General features: G+C 42.3%; 2 protein-coding genes across 2 annotated transcripts in view; both read left to right on the top strand.

The window, feature by feature from the left end:
- The window catches only part of LOC308085658 (ammonium transporter Rh type C 2-like), a 212,258-nt gene that overhangs the window by 173,244 nt on the left and 25,191 nt on the right, over window positions 1-13,823 (top strand). The gene's annotated exons all lie outside the window — the stretch shown is intronic.
- LOC308082823 (RNA-binding Raly-like protein) overlaps window positions 1-13,823 on the top strand; it is a 48,685-nt gene that overhangs the window by 13,352 nt on the left and 21,510 nt on the right. Inside the window, exon 2 of the mRNA XM_080424867.1 lies at window positions 733-808. Within this exon, the coding sequence (XP_080280993.1) occupies window positions 733-808 (76 nt within the window). The remainder of the gene's footprint in view (window positions 1-732; window positions 809-13,823) is intronic.

A 13,823-nucleotide genomic window follows, 5' to 3' on the forward strand; every position in this document is an offset into this window, starting at 1 on the left:
TCTTCTCTTCTCTTCTCTTCTCTTCTCTTCTCTTCTCTTCTCTTCTCTTCTCTTCTCTTCTCTTCTCTTCTCTTCTCTTCTCTTCTCCTCTCCTCTCCTAGTCTCCTCTCCTCTCGTAAATACTCCACAGCTGTGAGAGGTTGGCATGTCCAAGATGGCTCATAGATGATAGAGCCATTGAAAGGTGTGCGTGTGTGCGTGTGCATGTGTGCGCGTGCGTGCATGCATGTGTGTGTGCGTGCATGCCTGCGTGTGTGTGTGTGTAAGCCAGGGTGGGTATGTTGTCAGTTGAAATGTAGAAAAGGAATTTGGCAGTTGGATTAGTGTTAGTGGGCATTCATGGAACCGAATGTCAGAAGATTTTACTTTTAGCAGCTCATTTAGTTTTTAGCATCTCTGTCCAATTTAAGCACAGACTAAACACAACTGTTGGCTCAGTCCTCAGTGGTATCCGAGCAGTTAATTTAACCCCGTGGACATTGTACAAATGTAACCAAAAGGGACCCATTAAAACCGGGAAAGCATCTGTGTCATTTTAGTTTTTTGAGTTGGCTATTCAAAAATAGCAGATATACAAGCTGTACGAGCTTGAACATCTGCTATTTTTTTAAACATTTTTTTTAAATCTTGAAAGTGTGAGAACTACTGATTTAGAAGACATTTGTAGAATCGGCCTCAGGTCTTAATGGGTTAATAATCAGGATTATACTGTGTGGTTGCTGTTCCTTCCAGACATGAGCATGAGTGGAGAGTTGAAGCCCAGCCGTTCCAGGACAGCAAGCAAGAGAGCCAGCAGCACCTCTTATGGGTGAGTACCGAATTAATCTTTTACATACACAGATGGCTTGCTGCACAGTACACACACAAAGTACACGTACACACATACACATGTACCGACAAACATAGTGCACATGCATACACACAGTGATGCACACAGCTGGACACAATATCACACACCTAAGCATGCACACATGCGCATGCACGCACTTACACCCCCCCCCTCCACACACACACAAAATACAGTACACTACACATGTACACACATGGAAGCACAGACATACGTACATATTGTATCCCGCCCAGTCAGAGATTATTGTGTGCTCCATTATTCACGCTAACTCTTATTATTTGTTATTAGCTTTGTTCCAGCTGTGTGTGTGAACTGCTATTGAATTTAGCCAATACTGTCACTATCAGCCAGTGTTTTAATCTATCTGTGGATGCAGTGTATGATTGCATATTATACAACAGGTAGTTCCGACCAAGTAATCTGATTGGTTGAAGTAGGTTCTCTACCCGTGCTTAAACGAGCATGACTGCACACCTAACTAGAATATTCGCAATTCTGGGAAATAGCAAGTGTGGTTGCGCCGACGCGAGTCACGGGTCGCGGCCGCCGGGACCCGCGACTCGCTGGGAGGAATACCGTTGGAAGCCGTGCGCCGTGCGATTCTAATTCGGTGCTGATCGGATCCTGCATTCGTGATACATGCCATTTTGATTTTAAGAAATAGGCCCCTCCCACTAAAGAAATAGGCCCCTCCCACAAATGTAACAGGCTAATTATATTGTCACGTCACTCCTGAGGTCACTTGTATTTCATTTTGAGAGGATTGATCCCCCAAAAAATATAGTTTTTGCATCAAACGGTTAAATTTAGCGCATTTGTGGCGTCCCCTATGGATCAAAGTGGAAATGCTTTTGGGGATACGTTGAGTAAACCACCCTTGACATGTGATTCAAATTTGGGATTGACTGGACGTTTTGTTCGTGATTTTTGGCATTATCTGTAAAACAAGCCCCTCCCACCAACTTTGGAAGCCTATTACGGACGAACGGTATGGACTATCAAAATTCTGCTTGGATAGGTTTATTGCATGGCTCCAGAGATCATATGTACCGATTTTTGTGAGATTTGGACAAGGGTGCAAAAAGTGTGTTTTGAAGAAAAATGTAAATGTCAGAAAATCTATCCAGACGCAAATGGGCGTGGCCCATATGAGGAGTTGCGTCATGACCCAAGGAATTCAGGAAAAAAATTTATTCTACAACCTACGGTTCAAGAGTTATAGGCCCGAAACGTAAAGTGGACTGTTATAGTGCCACCATGAGGCCGACTGGTGTAATTATCTTTTTAATAATTTGCCACTGGACTATGAACCTCCCCTCCAAGTGTTGTATCTGTAGCCCTTACAATTTCCTAGAAAAAAAATACTTGAATGGGAGTTTTTATATAAGTCAATGGGGAAAATTAATTCACAAATAAATTAATATCAATTAAACTATACAACTAATCTGTTAGCACACGATTCCCGATAAAGCCGGTCAATTTGACATATGGTACGAGTGTGTGCCGCAAAAACTGTGGGAGGAGTAGCGGTTGTAGTAGTCTGTAGTAGTCTGGTTGCCCTGTTAGGGCAACCACACTAATATAAATATAAAAATCAGCTGTGCTGATCAGTGTCGTAGAACAAAGCCGCTGAGTGGCTAGGCTAGCAGTTTGCATGGGAAGTTTGCAGAGGTAGTAGCTAAATCTGTCATATTAGAATTTCTATCGAATATCTTAATTACAGTGAGATTGAGCTAACAGTTTTGTTTCTCTGTGTGTTCAGTTTGAGAAAAGTTGTCTAGCGCTTCAGTGATGCTTGCGGAACTCGGCTCCGCCTCACATCACTGTCGTGCCAATAGTCACAATAACGCACACCCTCTTGTGTAATATTGCTTAATTATTAGTTGTTAGGGCTAGCAGTTCAATACAGGAACATACTTCTACACCGATGTCAGCTGTGTACAGGATGTGGCGAAAAGGGAGAACTATACCTTTTATGTGCTTTGTATATGCAATATGCAGCTTCATCAGTGGCTATGCCTGAACTTAAGAAATTCCATTTATCTTGTTATTCCCGCTGCTCTGCTCTTACCACTAACTTGGCAATGGGCCTCATGCAGCAACATCTTCTTAAATGTCTCTTATATTTTTTATATACGTTTCTGTGAAGAGAATAAATAAGAAAACATTGCTAAATCCCAGAAATCAATGGTACTGACAAAATAATAACAAATCGTAGATGTGATTATTTCCTATGTCCCTCGAGCAGGCATAAGAGACTTGACTTGATGCGCAAAATGGCCAACCGACTTCAAATTACTGTAGGCGCTCGGATGTACAGTAGGAGATAGGATAGATCAGAATAAGGACCTGAGACTCAGCCAAGTTCTTCTCTTAACTGCTTTCATATAGCTTACTGAATGTATATGTTTTCGTGCCTCTCTCCATGGTGCTGAACAAAAACACATTGCCAGGGACCAGATAAACCGCAGTGCAGGTCAGTAGCGTGAATGATACTTACCTCCATGACTGGACAATCACAAAAAGTTCTCTATTACAACTTAGGTCTACTGTAAATCACTTTATTTCAATATTCCAAAACACACTTATTAGTATTGTAAAGTAATGTGGATAAGTCATGACTAATATTTTTAGGTCAATGGGCTTGGCAGCAAATTATCCATTAATTTCTCTCCTTTTTTAAGGAGTAACACTTTAAATAGTGATCCAAGTTATGATACAGACAAGAAGGAAATAGCATAAAGTTACAGAGATTCAACTACTGTAAGTTTCATCGTTGGACTATTTCAGTGTCCGTTCTAAATAGGCAATGGCGCTATTGTGTTTTCATGTTTGATATTTCTGAAGAAGCCATTTCGTCTCCCTCTATCCACTCCAGGGTTCACTGCACCATTGTAATGTGTACAGTACATTACACATTACAATGGCACCAATCTGGGAACCCATCGCCAAATAAAAAGGAAAAACAGCGCCCTCTGCTGTTTTTTACTCTTTCACTTGGCTCTGGGGGGGGCTATACGGTGGACCCGTGCGCAAGGAAACCAGGGTTTTTGGTCTGCCTTCAGCGCTCCACTTCCGGTGGTGCGACTATGTTTTCATTCCAACTAACAATATTTCTCCACGGAACACTAACACCAATTCTCCCAAAGAACATGGATCGTTTTGGTTATAAGCCCACTTGTTTCTATGATGAAAGAGCAATTTAAAATGTTACTAACTTTCCGTGGTCTTGTCGGCTTCGAGGGCGCTATTGTTAAATGAGTTTCGGCTTGCTTCTAGTGGGGAAGGAACGGCACACACGTAAATCCCGCCCACTACATTTGATTGGGTAAAGCGCGGCCTGCTTCCTGATCTGATAGCACGCCCACTTGAAACCAATGCGCACGGGTTGTCAACACGGCTACCGACAGATTCAAACGCAGAGCAGAATCTGTTCTTGAGAGATTACAATGGCACATACTGTACACATGCTGCTCTAATGTGGTTGTGGTGGGAGTTTAATGCCTATACTTGAAATCGCTCAGAGACCTCAAAGCACTTAAGGCTGTCCTCTTTCCCCACGAACGTCCTGTTTCCCTATGTGTCTTGTTCAAAGCTTGTATTCTATATTCATCAATTTCACCATGTACTCATTCTATGGTATGCAACCATCTAATCCATGTCAGCACCAACCTACCTCTAACGCCTCTACCCTCAACGCACGCACGCACGCACGCACGCACGCACGCACGCACGCACGCACGCACGCACGCACGCACGCACGCACGCACGCACGCACGCACGCACGCACGCACGCACGCACGCACGCACAAACAAACAAACAAACAAACAAACAAACAAACAAACAAACAAACAAACAAACAAACAAACAAATAAATAAATAAATACTAAATGGGAGAGGAACACTGCACCCTGCCAGTGTCTAACATTAACAAGTCTATACAGTATTTTCCAAAATAATGCTAAAAGGAAGAGAAAATAGATCTATGGGCTGCTTTTGAATGATCAAGAGTAATCTGCTGATACGACACCTCATGCCCATCATCAGGGTTTCTGACATGATATTTGAATCCTGTGGACAAAATGACTGCTGCAAGGGTTATTATATATTTTTTGCTGTTCCTTCAAAGGGCGGGCCACTAGGGTTAGGGTCATTTCAAAATACGAGGGTCCAACAAAACTAAAATAAAGATACAATCAACTCCGCTATCAACTCGCTTACACGGTGTACGAACATGGATAAAACATTCATTCTTACCTGCACCACAGTTAAACACTTAGCCCTTTAGACCTTTTTGATCTTCTTATTGTATATGCATTGATCTACTCCATACCGTATACATCTTGTCACTAGAAAAACATTTTTTTTCTTTCTTTCACTTCACTGTCATTCCAGCACGTGTCTCTCCCCTGGGTGTTTTGTTCCAGCACGACCCTGACAACATAAGGGTTTTGTCATCGTTTTTTGTTTGTGGTCCCTGGCTGTCACTGGTCCCCTGTAGGCCTGTGAGGCCCAGCTGTGGCATTAGGGATAGGGGAGTGTTCATGGTCCAGATGCTGCTTGGTCTCTGTGTGCTCCAGTGCACTGATACAAACGCTCACTGTACTCTGTGGCCTGATTAGAGGAGCTCAGGTGCCCCACACTGATTCTCAGAGGCCACTGTGTGTGTGTGTGTGTGTGTGTGTGTGTGTGTGTGTGTGTGTGTGTGTGTGTGTGTGTGTGTGTGTGTGTGTGTGTGTGTGTGTGTGTGTGTGTGTGTGTGTGTGTGTGTGTGTGTGTGTGTCTGTTTGTGCATGCATGCATATGTGTGCACATGTATGTGTGCACACACTCGCAGTATGTTTGTGTGTGTGTGTGTGTGTGTGTTAAAATGTCATCATGGCTCGCTGTAGGAGCTAATCAGGAGAAAAGGCTGCACACAGTCAATTCCTGTGTTAATTTAACTCTACAAGTGTAAAAATGGACCCGCAAAGCATGATGAATATTAATGTATTGTGCAGTAGAGCAACCTCTTTCTCATTATCCTACTGAGCTCATTTTCTCTCTCATTTTTTATGGAGAGGTAAGGGAATGTTGGCTGTACGGTGTAATGTTTACCTTTATTCTAGCATAACTCGCAGCACCGAAAAGATCAATGGTTTAGGCCTCTGTTGCCTCCCTACAACAAAGTCTTCTTGGCCAGAGATCTAAGGGAAGCTGTGCAAACCTCAAGTACTCATTCTTTCTCTCTGGTCTGTGGTTGTGTTCACCGTTGTGTCAAAACAAATGTCCAGCTTGTGTTCTGGTCATTACATTGGCCATTATGCTCTGCTCCATTTAACATCTCAGCGAAAAGGGCAGTGCAGGAGGCTGCAGTTTCAGGACCACATTTCTAGGATCCTAGTCGATGCCAATAGAAAACAAGGCAGGCACAGGTTTCCATTGTGGTCCTATCAATGCCTTCCGAGTTGCATAGCGATAGTACTGGAATCAGTTGTAATCTACTATTTAGAAATGGCATTTTTTTCCCCCACATGTTGTAGCTAGGTGGATCTGTCAAGAAAAACCAAGGTCTAGAAATGCGGTCCTATGACTAGTCCAGGTCTCCTATCAAATGACTTGAAGTATTTAAACTGTTGCGGTTTGCATATAGTATATATACGGAAACGATACATTTTTATGCATGTACTGTATATATACATAAATGGAAATGATTAGATACAGTAGGTGAGCAGCAAGTCATAAGTGGTCATTAGGGTGCCTTAAGGAAAGGAAATATATTAGGCCTGTCCCCGACTAAGGATTTCTATAGTCGAATCTGATGGGCCAAATGTTGCCTATAGTCGACTAATAGTCGACTAATGCAACACCAATTATATTTATAATTATAGTTAGGTTAGGGTTATGTTATTTAATTCTTATTTTTGCCTGATTTTACCGATTTATTATCAAAAAATATATATATATATATTTTTTTTCATATCTTTGATTTTCGGGACATTGCTCTGCTTGTGCGGGACGCGGGACAGAGGGTCCAATTTCGGGACTGTCCCGCGAATTTCGGGACGGGTGGTCACCCTAACTGAGATTGGCAATCGAATCAGTCTGATTCGACTGCCAATCTCTCAGTCGAATCATATAAAAAAGATGTTATGCAATAGAGGAACATTCCATTTGGGCTGTAGGGGTGATTTCAGTGATTTAACATATACTTGCTTGGTTTCTCCCAATACATCATGACATATATCCTATTTTTAGGCCAATCTCTCAGTCGACTAAGAGATTGGCAGTCGACTCAGACTCCCCTCGACTGATTAGTTGACTATTCGAATAATCGAGGTCAGGCCTAAAATATATTATATAAAAATATATTATATATTAAAATATTTTGCCAGAGTTGTTTTGGTAAGATAAAGTGGATCATTCTCCACTGCGAACTTTATTTCCCCACATTAAGCCACTAGCCATGATCTGCAGTCTGCCCTTGGCCAAGACTGATGCTTTACAAAGCAGACAGTTGTGGATAAAGTGAGGATATGCTCAATGATAGCCATGTAAAATGGACAATTATCCCTTGTGGCAGGTTACATTTCCTCGGCTGGCACAGGAAGCCTTTAAGGCATAGCAGTGGTGGCCATTTTGTGGTACCAGATAGAAACCCATTCATTTCCCCCATAGAGATTTCCGAAAATATTTATATACATTATTTTAAGCCTGGAACCAAGCCATCCAGGCTCCTGGTGAATCATGATTTGATTCTTTGATTCTCTGTCCAAAAATATTTGAAAACCGCAAAAAAATGTATTTATTAAATATAGTATGATATAATTAAATATTCAAATTATGTGTATTTTTTTTACACAGAATCAAATGTTTTATGGTCTTGATTCACCAGGAGCCTGGATGGCTTGGTTCCAGGCTTAAAATAATGTATATATATTTTCAGAAATGTATTTTCTATCTGTGGCACCACAAATGGCCACCACTGCTATGCCCTATTGAGCCTGGTGATGGAAGAAAGGTATGCAGGCCACTTGTCAATCTTCTATGTTGATGGTTCTGACGAACAAATGATTTAGCCATTCTAGATGAAAAGGGTGCAGGGGCATATAGTTCCACATTACTTTAGCAAAATATTCCAACAAAGAGAGGATGTGTGTGTGTGTGTGTGTGTGTGTGTGTGTGTGTGTGTGTGTGTGTGTGTGTGTGTGTGTGTGTGTGTGTGTGTGTGTGTGTGTGTGTGTGTGTGTGTGTGTGTGGCACAAGTGCGTGTGGAGGTGTGCACATGTCGGCACGCTTTGTATTTGTGCTCATGCTTGTGTTTGACTCTTTCAATCATTGGTGGAGTAAAAAAAATCCTGAATTATACTTCGTTGCACATTGTATCTCGCACCGAAAATAGTCAAGCTTATAGATTGGCTATTTTTGGTGCACGGCACGTCGTGTAACCAAGTATAAATCAGGAATAAGAGCCTGAAGCCCTGTGTCATTGATTAAGCTCTCTAACATCAGGCCAGAAAGGCTAATTCGACATTTCCGAGATGAAAAAGACTCCTTCTGATATTTAGCCACATTAGACAGTAGTACAGTGAGGACTGACATGGAGTGTTGCCCCACTCACAAACGTGCACCTCCATCCATCCATGTGCCTCTGACTCTCAGGAAGGAGCAGGAGGATATCAGGGATATCTGCACATCTCCGCTTACAAGGACCTCGGCGACCTCAAACTGTCCTTATTAGAATGGACTTTAAATGCAAAGCTGAAAGGTTGGCAGGAGCTGCTGGCTGTAATTAATCCTCCCAGTCCTCACGGCTCTGTCCAGCCAAAGTGGCTCTTTTTTCCCCCATGTCATAAACTGTGCTATTGTCCTGATATTTTCCTGAAAGTATTTTAAGTTACAGTAAGTCATTTAATCACTTATATAATGGGGTCAGATTAAAAGAAAAGAGTAAAAAACTAGAAGAAGGACACAGACAGTGCGTGCGTGCGTGCGTGCGTGCGTGCGTGCGTGCGTGCGTGCGTGCGTGCGTGCGTGCGTGCGTGCGTGCGTGCGTACGGGACATACATTAATATGAAGAAAGGTTGTTTGCTGCCACTTTGAGGCATCATCCATCACTCATCCACTGTGGACTATTTGAAGAAGACAGCTCCTTCCACAGACGGAAAGAACAAAGGCAACATATTATGTAGATAAAGAAAATAGTAAGCTGCCAATCAAAAAAATAAAATAAAAGCCCAACAGGAGTGCTGCATGTGGTTTAGCTGTGATGGACAGCACTGACATTTGCTGAGTCAATCTCAGACTGGCTGAAGCTGTGAACTGGGGCAACATGTGGCTCCTTTCATCCATCTCTGTCTTCAAATACAGTGTTCATTTAACCACATGAACCTTAGATTCCCTAAACTGCATGTCATAATTGGCGAACGTTCAGCAAGAATAGCAGACCTACAAGCTCACAACCCATCGCAATCTGACCAGCTGTGAGCTCATAGATTGGCTATTTTCGACAAAGAGAGAGATTTGGTGTAGAGGGGGGGGGGGGGGAGGAGGGGGCCTGGTATGGACCCCTGGTGTACCCCGGACAATGAAGCATAGGGTTTAATTGTGGTTACCTCTGAGAATGTACAAATGTAACCAAACGGACACGCAAGGGTGCATTTGGTTACATTTGTACACTCTCTGAGTTACAAAAGGATAAATTAAAACTGATGATTGTACTGTGTAGAGATAGATACTGGGAAAGAGGAAAATAGAAAGGAGGTTAAAAATGATAAATGAAACCAGGGAGACGCAAAGACAGAAAATGTACATCTGGAGAATGCAAGCTGGTAATGGAGATAGAAAACCAATAAGAGACACTATTATCATAGAGTTTCATGGCAAGCAGAACTTAATGTACAGATTAAGTTCACTCCCAAGGTCACTGCTGCGTAGAATCGAAATGTACAGAAATTAAAAGATCTCCCATAGGATACGTATGTGTGTGTGTGTGTGTGTGTGTGTGTGTGTGGTTGTGTGGTTGTGTGGTTGTGTGGTTGTGTGGTTGTGTGTGTGTGTGTGTGTGTGTGTGTGTGTGTGTGTGTGTGTGTGTGTGTGTGTGTGTGTGTGTGTGTGCGCGCAAAATTCAATAAACATCTATCTGTCTGTCTGTGTGTGTTCGACTGTGCGTGCGCCGTTTGCGTGCGTGTCTTAGTTATCTGGAGGACATTCATCAGTATCCAGCTCAGGTCTGTGTGGAGGAATAAATGGAGTGAAGCTGGATGCTGTAGAGGTGCTTCAAAAGGCGTGTGTGTGTGTGTGTGTGTGTGTGTGTGTGTGTGTGTGTGTGTGTGTGTGTGTGTGTGTGTGTGTGTGTGTGTGTGTGTGTGTGTGTGTGTGTGTGTGTGTGTGTGTGTGTGTGTGTGCGTCCGCACAAGTGCATGTGTTTTTTTTCAGCAATTTTTATTTTATTTTCAAAAGTACTAACAATTATGCTTGCAAATAAATGCACATACAGTAAGGCAATTATCTTAGCAAAAAAGAAAAGGGAAAAAAGCAAGAGACAAAATAAAAAATACACCATATGCCACTTAACAACCCCCCCCCCCACCCAACCATCCCCCATGGGATCTACAGTATGCCAGCATTAGCTTACAGGTTATCATCAAGCCCCTTGGTTTCCGTAGAAGCAGACCACCAATAACAGAAGCAGATCACCAATAATTAAAACAAGGGGATAATAATACTAACATCCGTTAGCTAATTGTCCTAGGGGTAATATATATATATAGGGCCTCATAGACCTGGACAGAAAAGCATAAACACACACATTGGCTGACACGTACGTTATATATAAAAATGCCTACTGTACATTATATCTATTCACATACACATAATATGTGTGTGTGCAGTCTATATTATACACTGTGCATGGTCAATGAATAAAGCAAAATTCAATAAACGTCTATATGAAGAAGTCAAGAAAATAGCAATCTGGGAGCCCAGAGATTAAGAAATTAGTGTTATAAAACCAAGACAAGGCAGCATGTCAGTATTGTAAGATGCCTAAATGGAAGCGTTCGATGAAAGGCCTCAGGGGAACCCCTGCCTTGCCTGGAGTATGTGAGCACGCTCCAAATCCAGGCGTCCTGGATAGACCTCTTGGACTCTCTTGCTTGTTGTTTTGGTCTCGCTTGTTGTTTTGGGCACGGTGCGTTGTGTTTATGTTTGGATGTTCTCTGTGGATGGCCAAATTCTGGAGTATCAAACGTATGCATAATTCATAGGTTATGGACTATTACACGAGGGCAAAGATAGAGATAAATGTTTATCTCTGTTTGTTTCTTGGGGAACAATAATAATAATTTGGCATTATTTTTTACAAGGATTTAAACCACACCATGGACATATGGACAGGGACTTTAAATGGTGGCAATGGTGCTGGAGCGTAGCTGTTCAAGCAGCCATCTTCTTTGGCATCCTCTCGCGTGCATGTCCTTTGACACCACAGATCAAGCAAGGCCTGGGCTGCTTTTTTCCTTGAATCTTTAATCATCATAACCCAGTCATCAGTTTGCATGTGCCATGCCATGTCTGAGAAAAGGCAGCCCTAGTGTTCTTCTATTGATTCAGTGATATTCAACTGGCAGCCCGCGCGCCAAATCCAACACTGGGGAGCTTTCTTGTGGCTCCTGGAACACATTCGATATTCCTTTGTAAAAAATAAATGTAAAAAATTATTATTGGATGGTAAGTTGTCCGGGAATACTATTTTGAATGTTTTTCATAACCGTTAACCAAAGCTTGTTAATAGCTAATCAACCATTAACGGATAAGAAGAAAATGAAGGCTACTATTTAGAACGGAGGAATGTTTGTGATTCACTCAGGGTTCAAAATGAACACACACCGGTACTGCACTTGCAGTCATGAAACTGCTACAAGAACCCAAATGTGGTTAAATGTAATCTTTGGTGAGTAAAGTATGGAGACTATCCACCACTTTGGGTGATATGTATTTTCCTATAATCTACTTCTGTAGATCTGCTGTGCTGCGTGTCGTTGTAGCACATCTGGAGTAACTAGATTAGGCAGGGGGCGCCACAGTTGTAAAATTACTTGAGGTCGGGGGCCACAAGACCGTGACAAAAATGAACAAAATGTTCATAGTTAACCATTAACCGGAAACCGTGAAAAAGACTGTAGATTGTAACTGGTTGGATAAAGGGATGATTTACTAATATGTTATTTATTATTTTAACATTTATTTTGGTAGCCGTCCAGCCGCCATGTTACAAAGCTGCAACTGCTTCATGATTTCTGCCCAATTTTGCCTTACATGTTAAACAAGAAGCCATACTTGAGTAAAAGTACAGATGTCAAGTATCAAAAGTAAAGACCTTTTCATAGTACAAAGTAACAAAACAGCTTGAAATGTTGTCTACTTCTATTACTTCTCTACTTCTATTACTTCTCTACTTTCAGAATAATTTAGTTTTCAAGTACAGTTCACCATGTAGTAGCACATCAACATAAAAGAGTACATGAGTTTTGAGTGCATTTCATCCATCACATGCCATCTCCATCCATTTGGAGCTATTTATAGTTTTGAGTGGATGTTGTCCATTACACCAAAGAAAGAATACTACTACCTACTGTACTTGTAGGTTATACACATAATATATCATACGTCCTCAATAGCGTCCTGGGCTGAATGATGGTCTAACTCTAATGGTTCATTAAACCCATTGTAAGAGCTTGTGCTCTTATCAACCAGGCAGGTACTCAAACATAAACAAAATGCAAAAACTTTTCATTCATATGAACATAATTATAAACACCAGCCTGCCTCCTATACTCTTCTCACAAAGACGCTGCCATGCCAAGGACCTGTGCACAGAACACACTGAAATATCTACTTCCTATTTTCTTAATATCAAAATCAACGCCTATGCTCTAAAAAGGTCTGGCACAGAAATGTTCCTATCAAACATCAAAATGCATAAATGCAGTATGAAGCAGGGCCTAATAAGTTGCCATAATGGACATAATATGCCCATTATTGTGTTCTATAACAAACCTATAACAAACGGTTAACCATGAGCATTTTGTTTCTTTTTTGTTGTTACGGTCTTGTGGCCCCCGACTTAAAGTCATTTTACAATTGTGTCCCCCTGCCTAATCTAGTTGAATACCCATATTCTATTGTTTATTGCATTGCTTTTATATCTTCTCTCTTTTAATATCTACTGTAACTTATTGGCGGTGGTGGTGGCTGAACGGTGTGCGCAACAGAGCTGTATGGAATTCTGGGTCTCCATGACAACGTATCGCACTGGACCTCCCAATCTTTGTTAAACAATCAAATCCATGAGCCGTGCCATCTTTGAAGGCCCCTGTCAGCCCATGGTCGCCCTTGAAACTTCTCACCCCTATTAGCCCCTGTGTGTGTGTGTGTGTGCGTGTGTGTGTGTGTGTGTGTGTGTGTGTGTGTGTGTGTGTGTGTGTGTGTGTGTGTGTGTGTGTGTGTGTGTGTGTGTGTGTGTGTGTGTGTGTGTGTGTGTGTGTGTGTGTGTGTGTGTGTGTGTGTGTGTGCGCGCGCGCACTTGTGCCTGCACGCGCACACACTTGTTAACTAAGCCTTTGGAGTTGTTTTCCCCCATTATCCTCCCTGTAGTCCTGAGCACGCACACCGCTCTGATGGGGTCACAGATATACCGGGCCCTGGGGCTGTGTTGGTGGTTGCACAGAGACACAAATACAAGACAAAGACACACACACACACACACACACAGACACAGACACACACACACACACACACACACACACACACACACACACACACACACACACACACACACACACACACACACACACACACACACACACACACACACACACACAAAACACACAAGTCCCAACTCCCACTCTTCCCACTGCTCACCCCCATTACCCCTCTGTGCTGACAGACAGTTTTTTCAGGCTAGGCCAGAGAATAGGGTCTCCTGCTGCC

The sequence above is a fragment of the Gymnoscopelus braueri genome, assembly GCF_963280865.1.
Source record: "Gymnoscopelus braueri genome assembly, chromosome: 1".
NCBI lineage: Eukaryota > Metazoa > Chordata > Actinopteri > Myctophiformes > Myctophidae > Gymnoscopelus > Gymnoscopelus braueri.